Raw genomic sequence first — 12,310 nt, 5'->3', positions numbered from 1 at the left:
ATAATTTAAAATGGTTATTGTGTTGAAATAAAAGTTAATAGCTGATCCCAGTTAAAACACATATATTAATTATCCGACACCGTACAACATAATTTAATTGATTGGTATTTTCGCCTTATAGGCCTACTCCGTACCACATAATAATAGCAGCCTATAAAGGGTGTCTTGTACCATCTAGATCGAGTGAGGTTTGCATTGATATATATACTGAAGTATATTATTTTTGACAAATAAATAAATACATAAATAAAAAAAATAAAAAAACTTAGACAAAGAGGTAAGTAAGTAATACACATGTAAATGAAGTTTACATATATAGGGGCCTACATAATGCATTATATATATGGCCGATTCTCTTCCTTCAGATGAGTAATTAATGATGACACCAGTACCAAAAGTTCTCATGATAAAGCTTTTTATGTATACCTTAATAATAAATTAATATAGGTCTGATTAAATCCATTTAGCTCTTTATTTATACAGTATGACCAACGGATCCTGACAACATGCCTGAGCACACCATGGGTGAACCATATCAACCGTATACTTTGCCGGTAACTGCTTAGTTGGTCCACCTGCATAAGTCAAGAGTTAAATGGAATTAATCAGACCTATATATTAATTCATCTATAACACAGGGATAATAGAGAACTTTGGTAAGAAGAAAACACATATATTGGCATATGCTATGGCGTCTTCAATTTATTCACATGTAAAACTGACCACGTTAGTTCCGTACCCCTTGCATAAGTCAGTATAGTTCACAAAATGTTTCCTTTAAAAATTGAAGGAAGTTGATTACACTTCAATTTTTTGAAGTTAGTACGTTTGTATCAGTTTATTTAAATAAACGTCGGTGGCTACGATGAGCTGAAAGTTCCACTGTACGTGTTGCAACCAACCAACCAACAAATTCAGAAGATATCTATAACCCACGCACTAAATAAAAGAACACTACAGAAGCCACCGCCCCTCCGAAATTTGCTATTAACTATTGTTTTAATATTGTCCAAGGCAAAATTTACAATACCTACAATGCTGATCTACCCACACGTAGAATATATCAGATCTTTACGACTACATTACTAATATATGGCCGATTGAAGTAACAAACAAACAAAATATGCATATACATGGAGATTTTTTGAAGTAACATTTTAGTGAGATATATTAGTGTTAAAATGCTGCGTTCACTTGCAGATATATGTGAGAGTTAAGTCCCTTGGACTACATGGATGTAGTTTAGTTCTGCCCTTTGGTGCGTATTTATACCCTTCCTGAAGCTGGCATCTATATACGAGCTAGAAAGGCGATACTTTGATGGGATTAATATACGTCTTACATACATTATGATATTTGATTCTTGAGACCATCTGGCCCATTACGAAATGCAGGATATTATTAATATCGTTTTTCTTCGTGTCCCTTGTTACAATCTATATAAGCAATCTCTATGTTGGTTAAATAAAATAAGATATAATTGGCCGAGGTCAGTGGTCAAAAGCTATTTCATATTTTCTTCTTTTCGAGCTATCGTTAGTGGACGAAACTTGCTTAATTAGCACGTGCGTGTTACTGAGAGAAAATCTCACAGCGTTTTAGGGCTATATGTATCTAAGTCTAGCGATATACATGTAGCCTAAATTTTAAGCACTTAAAAGGAAATATCTGTCACCATTCATTCTTATCAAATTCGAAGGTTTGTAGGTAACCTCATTGCTATTCACATTTCAAAGTATAAAAGTCCAATGGGACAGGGACCGTGGCAGAGTGGGTCAGTAGTGCTGGCCGTTCAATCATTTGTGGGCATCCCAGCTCTTTGAGGGACCTTGGTGCATGCATGCATGTTAATTATCTGTTTCATGCCTGTTTACGAGTGGTCAAACAGACTACGCGCATGCCAGGTGTGAAAATTTATATGTCACATGCATGTGGGAGAGTTCGCCTTTTACTTGCCAAAAGCCGGCGGTTTACCCCGGCAATCCAGTTTCTTCCAACCATCGTACACGTGAAAAAATTCCTAAGCATACATCTGAGACGTTCAGTGCCCGTACATATTGTCCTGTATACATTCGTGTCTGTCACTCAAAGGATCTTGGGAACATACAGGTTTAATACTTGGTACATGTTTAGCATATCAGGTTTAATACTCTATGTTGATAGATAGCCTACATTTTGATACATTTTGACCATCTGGAACTCAAGTAATCCAGTTTTCATATCTACTTTTCGTGCAGTAACTCCAAATGCGTATATGTGCTTAAGATATTTGTATTGTACTTAAATACATGTAGCATGCAATTTTTGGTGAAGAAATACATATTGGTAAAACGACGTTTTGTGTAATTTTAACTTACAATAATGGCTTCATTAAACTGCTGTTTATTGCCATGCTGAAAACAGGGGATTTATGAAATAGTGCAATTACTGCCCTGAGTTGTTGGCAGATCACTTTTGATATATAAGCAATGATCATTTAACAGCGTTATCGGTTTTTTTGGAGACTTTTTTGATATGATATTTCAAATTACAAAATGGTGCATACCAAATTTCAGTAACGACGCTTCCATCGCTTTCATCACTGAAATTGCAGTTTGAAGATCTTTTGGTACAAATTTAACAAAATATGTAAAATAGGGCAGTCACTGCCGACCAATCAATCAATCAATCAGACAATCAATCGCTTAATGAAAAACCCAAAATTAAAAAATGGGTAATGAATTAGTTTACAGGCCGTAAGTGAGCACATTTATTTTAAAGCCATTGTTTTTTATATGTTACAAAATGTATAGACCTTACTGATACATGAATAACTCGGCTGGTATCACTTTGGTGACACCTTATAAATGCTATAGGCCTATCTATAGAATCGTTGTACTCGAATAACATGGTTTTCTTCCTCGAAAGTGTCTGATATCTTCCTTGTGTGAGCAACGAAGGTCCGCTTGGTTTATCCGATGATAGCCTTATTCCCAGACTCCTGCCCACATTCCATGGCTGAAAGGAAAATGAATGTCACCATAGTTTACACCCGTGTAATCATATATTTATTTATCCCGCATCAGACAAAATACTCCGCTTTTCATTGGACAACAACGGTCACGTGGGGTACGAATCCTTCAGACGACGTCAAATGTGTCCGCTGAGTAGGTTATCTCCCTTGGTTGGGATCCAACAATGGTCACATCGCTGAAGCGATTCACCTATACATCGGTTTCCTCACTGAATTGATGTGTCTTTTCAGGATAAATTTGTTACATGGTGACTCAGTGATAGGATGCGCAAATACATGGTGTCAATAATCCTTATATTGGAGCACTGTTGACACCATATGTTTGCGTATCCTATCACGTAACTAACAGAGCCACTGTATAGGATTTGAATATGTGAACCTGGATACAGAATGACCAGCGAAAAATAGTATTGGAGAAAGATATAAAATAATGCAATCGTGTATCAGCATATAGGCCTATATATATATATATATATATATAATATATATATATATATATATATATATATATATATATATATATATATATATTTTGCAGGTATGCAAGGTGGTATAAAGACAGTATTAAAACTATAGAAACCGGAATGCGTACACTCGTTAAGTCTGCACTGCGAGATGTTTTGTGCCATAAAATACATCTACTAGCAACAAAATTCCATTAACTTTATCGATATGGTATTGGTATTTGTATTTTTACTTCCTCATGTCATGTAGGGGCCTATGGCCGTTTAGCGCTTACTTTATGGTTATGGTTATTACATTCACCCCTATCTATTTCTCGTACGTCCCACAAATATTCCTATGGCATTTACCAAGTATCACTTTCTACTGTTTTACTCTTGTCTTCGTATGACTTGTGCATGTAATTTCCACATATAGGGCTTCTTGTACAACACAGACCACATAAAAACACTCCTGCTGAATGAACACAAACTAGTGTTCTTTCGAACAAAAGTCTTGTGTCATATCTGAATAACTCTGCAAAATACACAAATTTTTGTTGCTCTGCATATCAAATCATTTTGGTTCAACACAAGTTTATTGTTTTATTATTTTGTAACACAAATATGTGTACTCCATATTTATTTAACACATGTTTGTGTTGAATGAAAACAACACAACTTGTGTTAGATTTCAACACAGTCAAAGGTTTTTGTAAGATTTCTTTTTTAAAGAAACATTAATGTCACTGCTTTTACATTTGGTCGCATTTTTTCCCCCATAACATATTGCCATATATACGACCATGCCATTGTATATATCTTTTCTAATTCTGCGTCAGGATTACTGTATAACTGGGTTACCATATAATACGGTCACTGCTGCAGTTAAGTCAGCAAAAGCTGAGAAACCTTATATTGTTTTCTTGTTTTGTGACAGGGACGACTGAGACGAGGCACGGGTCTTAATTGCGGTATTCTAATTTAAGGTGTCATAGATGAAGTAACGAGATTGACTTATGGGAAAAGTATTGCCGAGGAAAAGAATTTTTCTGGTGTTGCACACACAAATGCCCGTCCCACATCATTAAAAGCTATTGACCTATAGGTTATCTTGTTTAAATATTATGTTGATGAAATGAGACTTTTAGGATTTGAATTACAGGGCTACATTTCATGGGTCAGAAACATTTCTCACCAGTCATACTGTGTATGGGTTTCAGTATAGTCCTTCTTATTTCTAATTTTCGAGTCTTGTCTATAAAAACGTATATGTTTAAAGGGGTTGATTCTAAGTTTTCAAAATTATATAAGCTATTGCATCATATAAATCTTAAAATAAAGCAAATAGACAGGGCATTTATGTAAAATAGTTGCTATCAGACTTCGACTGTTTACCTGGTCGCCCAGGAGGGCATGCACAGTACGCATTTGTCACCAGGCTAAAGCAGTATCCTGTATCTGGACATGGCCTATCTGTACATGATGGATATTCGATTTCACAGCTCCTGCCTGTTTAACAAAGAAAGTTGAAATGCTGTATTTAACAATAGGTCACGGTTGTAGTGTCCAATAACCATACTATCAACTCTCTCATTGTTCACGGGCGTAGGTGATAAAAAGTCTCGACGTTCTGACGTTCGTTGAAGACCACAGTTTTTCCCACCAATATGGTGGGATGGTGCTTATTTTGCGCATCTGTATAATAATAGTAACATGAAATGAAATAATAAAGAGATAAATGCTCTTAATATACGCTTACCTGTGTAACGTAAATTGCAGTAACAAAGATAACCATTCTTGTCATCTCGACAAGCTCCACCATTTCTGCATGGGTTGTCCTTACAAGATTGAATTGGTTCATTGCATTCCCTCCCAGTCCAGCCTATATATTTTAAATAGTAAATACAATTATTACATATACCTGTGTGAAAATTCTTAAAGATTTTGTTAAAGGTCATTACTCGAGCATTACTCGATCCTTTGTTCCGGTTTGTTGCATTTTTTGCCACGCATGTTAAAATTTGCCATGTAGTACTCTTTTGCTTGGCTTTCCAAAAGGATATAAGTCTTTTGCTTTAGGTATGTATTTATGTATACTTGAGTTTTACGTTGCACTAACAAATTTTTCAGTCATATGACAACGAGGAGTCATTGGGTTTGTGTAAATGTACTGTGTCCTCTTGTGGTAGGGGGGAGGGGGGGGGGTCCATCACGCCAAAGCGCGTCACTGAAGGATCATGCACCAGGCATGAAACCCGACCCAGCCACATCAAACTGACACCGGGCCAATCAACTTTCTGGTTCTCAGTTCTCAACGCCAAGCGAGACAGCAACATACGGCAACAAGTACCAATCTTTTAAGCCTTTAGTATGATTCGACCCGGGTTTGACCCAAAGTCAAACAAGTTTTGAAGGATCCTACCGTGCAAAAGGGGCTTGATGACCGTCAAAGAAAATACGTTATTTCTCCTGCTGACAATGCTCCTAATAATATTATATTTGTTTGCAAGAATTATTATTAACAGGCTCTTGTTGTGGAACTTAATATGACAGCAACAACTGCCACAACTTCAACGTATTCCACAACGACCTATACTCTGGAGGAACTCGTTTAAAATACACCAGTTCTTTCTCAAACAGACGAGTGTATCCGCACCTTCCCGTCACACCGACATACAACAACTTTAATGGATTCCAAAAATGCATAAATCCCCATTCAAAGCTCACTTTGTTGCGGGGTCAAACAACTGTACCGCCAAATTTGTATCCATTCTCTTAACGAATGCACTACAAGAAGTCCAGTCATTTTGGAATAACTACTGCCGTGCAAATGCAAAATATTCAGGCGCCAGCTGTATGTGGATGCTTAAAAACTCTGAACGTCTCACTAAAAAACTACACGATTTGAATACTGACTTCACTCAGACCCCTTGTACACACCTTGCGTCTTTCCAACGTCATTAAAACCTGTTGACTGCTTCTCTTTGCATGATTCCGTCCTATTTTCGTACTTTATGTACTATCTTAGTTCCTTGGTGGTTAGTGTTATACGTCGGTTTGGGAATCTGCCTTGCGATTATTGAATTGGAACGTCTTTATTAGTTGACGGCTGGTATGTCTGTCTAAATGCATACCTTAGACTACAGAAACTGTTTTTTTTTTTTACTGTTTTTTTTAATTAGGCCCACCGATTTTAAACGTCATGTATTAGACTAATTAGTCTGATTTGGGACATTGGTTTATTCCACCTGTATATAGTCTATATGATAATTAAAACCTTGCATATGCTATTATATTTTGATATTAATAGACGTTGTTTTAGTCTTTGCCAGTGTCTGTACCTCGACAATGTTAATTAATTCAGTAGCCCTTTCCACCATACAGAAATTGTGTTCGGCGCTAATAGTCATTGAATGAGCAATATCAGATTCTGGTCTGACACAGGCTATATACCGATAGACACCTTACTTTATTTACGACAGTGCGTTATATGGTGCACGAGCCCCAAACATATTTAACACATTTACTGAGAATTTTGTCATGAGCGTTCAAATTTTGCATCGATAATATGAATAGGCTGAGTACTTACCTGCCATGCATATTTTGGTACCAGTATCTCGGTCACATGTGTAATGGCCCATTTCGTCATCCCTGGCTCGACAGTACACGGTGCAGTTCGGTGAATGGAAGTAAGGATCACAGTACACTTTAAGAGTTGTAGTCAAGCTGTTCATGAGAGAATAGGACACCAGTGCTTTATATTTGTATTTGGGTGAACGTTACAAGGATTCTCTAACGTCGTGTGGTGTTGTCTATACGCTTCAAGAAGAACTGTAAATAGATTGTCATGGATGAAAGATTTACTATGGTATCAGTAAGATTGTGTCACATGTGAACCGCTTAACGCATCTCTGTATACATTTTCCTCATTGCCCTTCATCCCCAGTAATTCCGTAATATAATTTTAGCGTATTCATGAATATCTATGTAATGGAATCTTACATAATTAATTTTCGCAAACTGTTTAGTCATTTATCTATTTATTTATTTGATTGGTGATTTAACAAGATGTTTAGCCACGAAAATTGCCACACTTGTATGCCGACTGAAAAATGTTCACGTGACCCAAAATGACACGAACTAACAGGGATGCCACACTTCTTCGTCTCACGTGAATATTGCAGGTAATAAGATAAAGGAAAAAAACATGTTATCAGACGGCGTTTACGAGGATATATAGGTAACTTAAAAAGTCCTGACAAAGCGATCGCTGTGAGTTCAAGTCCAGCTCATGCTGGCTTCCTCTCCGGCCGTACGTGGGAAGGTCTGCCAGCAACAGGCGGATGGTCGTGGGTTTCCCCGGGCTCTGCCCGGTTTTCACCCACCATAATGTTGGCCGCCGTCGTATAAGCGAAATATTCTTGAGTACGGCGTAAAACACCAATCAAATAAATAAATAAATAAAAGATCTTGACTTCTTTATACGTCTAACTACCAAGAAATCAGTTATACAATCAAGTGGATTCGTCAACAATGCATAGATATATACAAAAGGTAAAGTGATGCATACATCAGGGCGGTTTTTCAGCTATGTTATATTGCACTTTTTCGACAACATGGCTTGAACAACAGATTGTGCACTGTACCTGACAAAAGACTGGAATACGACCTCTGTTGGCGCGGCCAAGGCCTTCTCATTTGCTGCAGGAACAGTGACGAGTCTGGCGAAATACTCCACATGGTCATGCTTGTTTAAGCTATCTATGTCCCACACATTCAGCTTTATCCTTACTGTGTTCTGTGTCTAAGACGAAGTTAGTACATTTATTAAACAATTGCAGTATGTTTTCTATAATCACATTATCTTTTTCTTTTGATATTTAAAGACAACAAATGCGAGATAGAGAGTGACTTTTAGAATACACATGCATGCGGCGTAAAGATATAGAGATCATATGGATGGAAGACAAGTGGTCTGCAAGGAGCGATCGATTGCACAAACGGCCACAAGAGTATCGTCGACCACTTATTGTCACGAAGACTTTACTAGCACGCAGAGCTGGAAAGTCTACAAAATTCCTGTCTTGCGTACACTAAAGACTGAAAGGTGAGCACTAAGCATTAGACCAGTGCCCACGTCCAAAACACCATGCAGTATTAGTTTGCAAGTTGATTTTGGAGCCAAGTTCGAGTTTGACTCAAATGATTCAGATTAAATTATAAAATCCTGTGTCCATTTTACATACCTTTACTATGTTAACGATCTCTGGCTGTTGTAAGTGCCCGGAAAGACGTACTATAGTAAAAAGGCGCAGTTAGGAAAACAGTGAATATGTCGTTTAGACTTTTAGTTCTGTCGATGCCCTTTACGTTAAATACTACTGTAACATCTGTTTAAATTTCAAGAAATGCTTTACTGACGTTCTGTTAGCTTGTATTAGATCTTACCGGCCAAGCATTGAAAGGGAAGATCATGGGGTTAGGTGTCCCGCCTATGTTGTCGGAGAAGATGATGTTATTCTGATCAGGGGTCACTCCTGTCTCCTTTCGACCATAATAACACATCGCCGGATCATCATCACTGCAGCAGAGAAATAAAGCTATTTGTCGAAGTCTGTCAGCCAATGTATGCTCTTTTCCTTTTTGTTGTGTTAGCATAAGATGAATTCTCATCATATGGAAAACATGATTAGTATTGTCTCATATATAAAGGCCACCTTACAATCTAATCATTTAAAACCACTTTTAGTCGGTAAGCAAAAATCTGAAAAAAGTAGTGTCTCACGAGCTCAAACGTGTTAAATAAATATGAGGTACACAGGGCTGTGTAACCAAAAATAGAGCACAAAATTGTGTTGAACCAAATTGAGGTAGCATTGATGCAATGCAGCAAAAACTTGTTTGCAACAAATGTTTTGTATAACACCCAACGTATCATGTGTTCAATTCTTTTAACACAAGACAAAGTTCTTCTAATATGACACAAAACTTTTGATGGAAAGAACACAAGTTTGTGTTTATACAACACAAGTGTTTTTTGTGTGTGGTTTCCTGATAATGATTACTTCATTTGTTTTGTTTTGTTTTCTCCAACATCAAGATTTGAATCCACCTCAGTTTACCAACAAATGTATCTTTTTAATATCAGGTGTAAAATCTATATTCTCTTCTGTTTTTTGGTTTTCTCTATTAAGATCAAGTTTAGCATCAAATGATTCAGGTTAACTTTATATATAAAACACATGTATTGTTATATATATTTTTATTTTTTGTTTTCCCAACTTCAAGATTTGATTCCACCTCAGTTTGCCTTCAAGCGAATCAATTTAACATTATTTGTAAAACACAAATTCTCTTCATTTGTTTATTTTTTCCAACATCACCTCTTTTTAATTTTTGTTTCCTACAAAATCAAGATTCATTCCACATCAGTGTACCGTCATTTAACATCAGTTGTTAAAAACACATCCTCTTCATTTCTTTTTCTTCAACCTCTCTCTCAACCATACTCGTTTCTCTACTTGTTGAGCACAGACTAAAGGTCTGATTCAAATGGATGATTCTGGATTCAAATCCATGATCCTTCCGGTCTGAACATTTTAGAGCCAGTCAAACGGCTCAATATGTCAAACATTGCATGCTTGTAGTAAAGTAACAACTCCCCATGAACTGTGTATGCTGAGAAATCGAAGATGAACTGAAGTAAATATTTTTACTTGCAAGGCAATCTTGTCCACGCAGATGTCGAATTTATGGTCACATTTGCTTGGACAAACGAACCAGACGCCATCACAGCACGCGCCGCTCCCCTCCTTCCCCTCATGATTCTCAAACTTGATAAACCTTATCTCGAGTGTCCCACCTCCGTACACTTTCTGTGTGCAAGAAATACAAAAGAAAAAAAAAACAAAAAAAAAAAAAAAAAAAAACACTGTGGACCACTACGAAACTGCATACTATTGCAAGGGTTGTAAAAGTTATATAGTTTATGAGAGTGGTGACTGGAGTCATCTTTAAAGCTTCTCTAAACTGCATTCATGCATTTGAGCATGTTTTACGCCGCACTCAAGAATATTTCCCTTATATGACGGAGGCCAGCATTGTGGTGAGAGGAAACCGGGCAACCCTGGGAAACCCACGACCACCCACAGGATGCTGACAGACTCTCTGCTGTATAGGTGAGATAATAATTGACTGAGAAATGACATTAAGTAAGGTAATTACAAATGGTCTATTACCCCTTAGCCAGTACTGGCCAAGGAGTATTGTCGTCCAGCTGGCCGTCTGTCCAAATCTTTGTAAACGCTCTATCTCTAGAGATCTACTCATTATTACAAGTCACCATTAAGTTGGATCTATTCATTACATTGTACTTGTACCCAACGCTGAAGGGTTTTAAGTGAATTGCACGGTATTTTTTAAATTATTCACTCATTTTTATGGATTACGGTTTCACCCATTCATGGTCTGGGGTCCAGTTTAAGCTTCTCTATTCTTATAATTGCTAAAGTGAATTGTACTAATGCATTTAGCCTTCATAAAAAAGTAGTACGTGCAGTTGTAGGAAGTTCAGATTTCAAACAATCCAACAATACATTACCCTATTTTTATAATACATATGCATATTTCAGCATATATGCATATATGCATTCTTCTCTTTGAAATATTACTCAGATTACACACTAGCTCAAATCACTATACAGATCATCCAGCTCAATTAAAAAAATCATTTTTACTGCCAATATCTTTTTAAAACATTTGTCATTTGTTTGAAGCAGTTAATATTTTTAAATTAAATATTGAACGTGTTTCAAACAAAGGTTTGTTGAACAAAGGTTTCGCAGTATATAAATGACATATAAAATAATATAAACGCCCAATGCTTGAAAGTATACGTCTATAACTAGACAACATCACATGTGATATCATAAAGGTCGACAGAATGCATATGTTCTTTCCCATATGCATGCCTGTAGATACGTAAAAGTGTTACGATTCCTCCCATAAAACCATATATAATAAATATTCAGGTTGATCAGTTTAAGATCAGTTTAAATTATAGGTGGGGATGTTTTAAAACCTTGGATACGTCTTACCGTCAGATGAAAGAGGAACAGAAAGAAGCCAAGATAAAAGACAGGGGCCGAAGACAGCATTATTACTCCTTCGTTCTTTCTGTCCAATTGACTGGACAGCGTCGTTAATTCGTTATTCGATATACAGAATAAGGTGAGTTCACCCGTGTGTCTTTGACTTATACAGATAACCTTATGTGAAAACATCAACACATACATGTAGCCTACATGTACATTTTTAGCACATATGAACTACCGCATACAGACGATTCAAGTTAAGCATAACATATATCACCACCTCATCATGGTGCATTTTACACCTTTTACTCCTTCCTTGGTAATTTTAGTAATTCGAGTAAAACGAAATGAGCATTTAGAGTATATCTACAATATAGGTAAGATAATAAATGACTGAGAAATGACAGTATGTGAAGGTAATTACAAATGGTTTATTTGATTATTCATTCATTTTTCAAAATACTGATTCATCTGTTCACGAATATTACCAAGTATTGAGATGTCGTAATTAGACTGTTCGTTGCACAAAAATGATGTCTCCTGTCACTGGGCTGACTATTAACTGGCCAGTGCCTTATGCCGAAATAGGCGCTTGTCACGTTGTCACGTCTTGATAATGCACTTACTTTCATTTTCAACTAAATACATTGTTTGGGGAAAATAAATACTGGAGAAATAGGAGTGAGACAGTGGACAGTGGACTATTTCTTTTAGCGAGTCGCCTATATTCAGCTCTCCGTAAAATCAGTCATACGCGCTAC

At 36.7% G+C, this 12,310-nt stretch overlaps 1 protein-coding gene across 1 annotated transcript; it reads right to left on the bottom strand.

Annotated features, from left to right (window-relative positions):
* Positions 1–2,869: 2,869 nt before the first annotated feature.
* Positions 2,870–11,657, bottom strand: LOC135469612 (delta-like protein 4). Its single transcript, XM_064748116.1, has 8 exons — positions 11,553–11,657; positions 10,177–10,331; positions 8,905–9,037; positions 8,103–8,260; positions 7,046–7,182; positions 5,216–5,338; positions 4,852–4,965; positions 2,870–2,997 (listed from the first exon to the last, which is right to left on the bottom strand). Exons 1-8 carry the CDS (start codon positions 11,610–11,612, stop codon positions 2,951–2,953), a joined length of 927 nt encoding a protein of 308 aa, XP_064604186.1. The 5' UTR covers positions 11,613–11,657; the 3' UTR covers positions 2,870–2,950.
* Positions 11,658–12,310: the final 653 nt, after the last annotated feature.

Source organism: Liolophura sinensis, chromosome 7 (genome assembly GCF_032854445.1).
Source record: "Liolophura sinensis isolate JHLJ2023 chromosome 7, CUHK_Ljap_v2, whole genome shotgun sequence".
Taxonomy (NCBI): domain Eukaryota; kingdom Metazoa; phylum Mollusca; class Polyplacophora; order Chitonida; family Chitonidae; genus Liolophura; species Liolophura sinensis.
The sequence above is the reverse complement of the archived record's forward strand: the minus strand, read 5'-3'. Positions and strand labels throughout refer to the sequence as shown.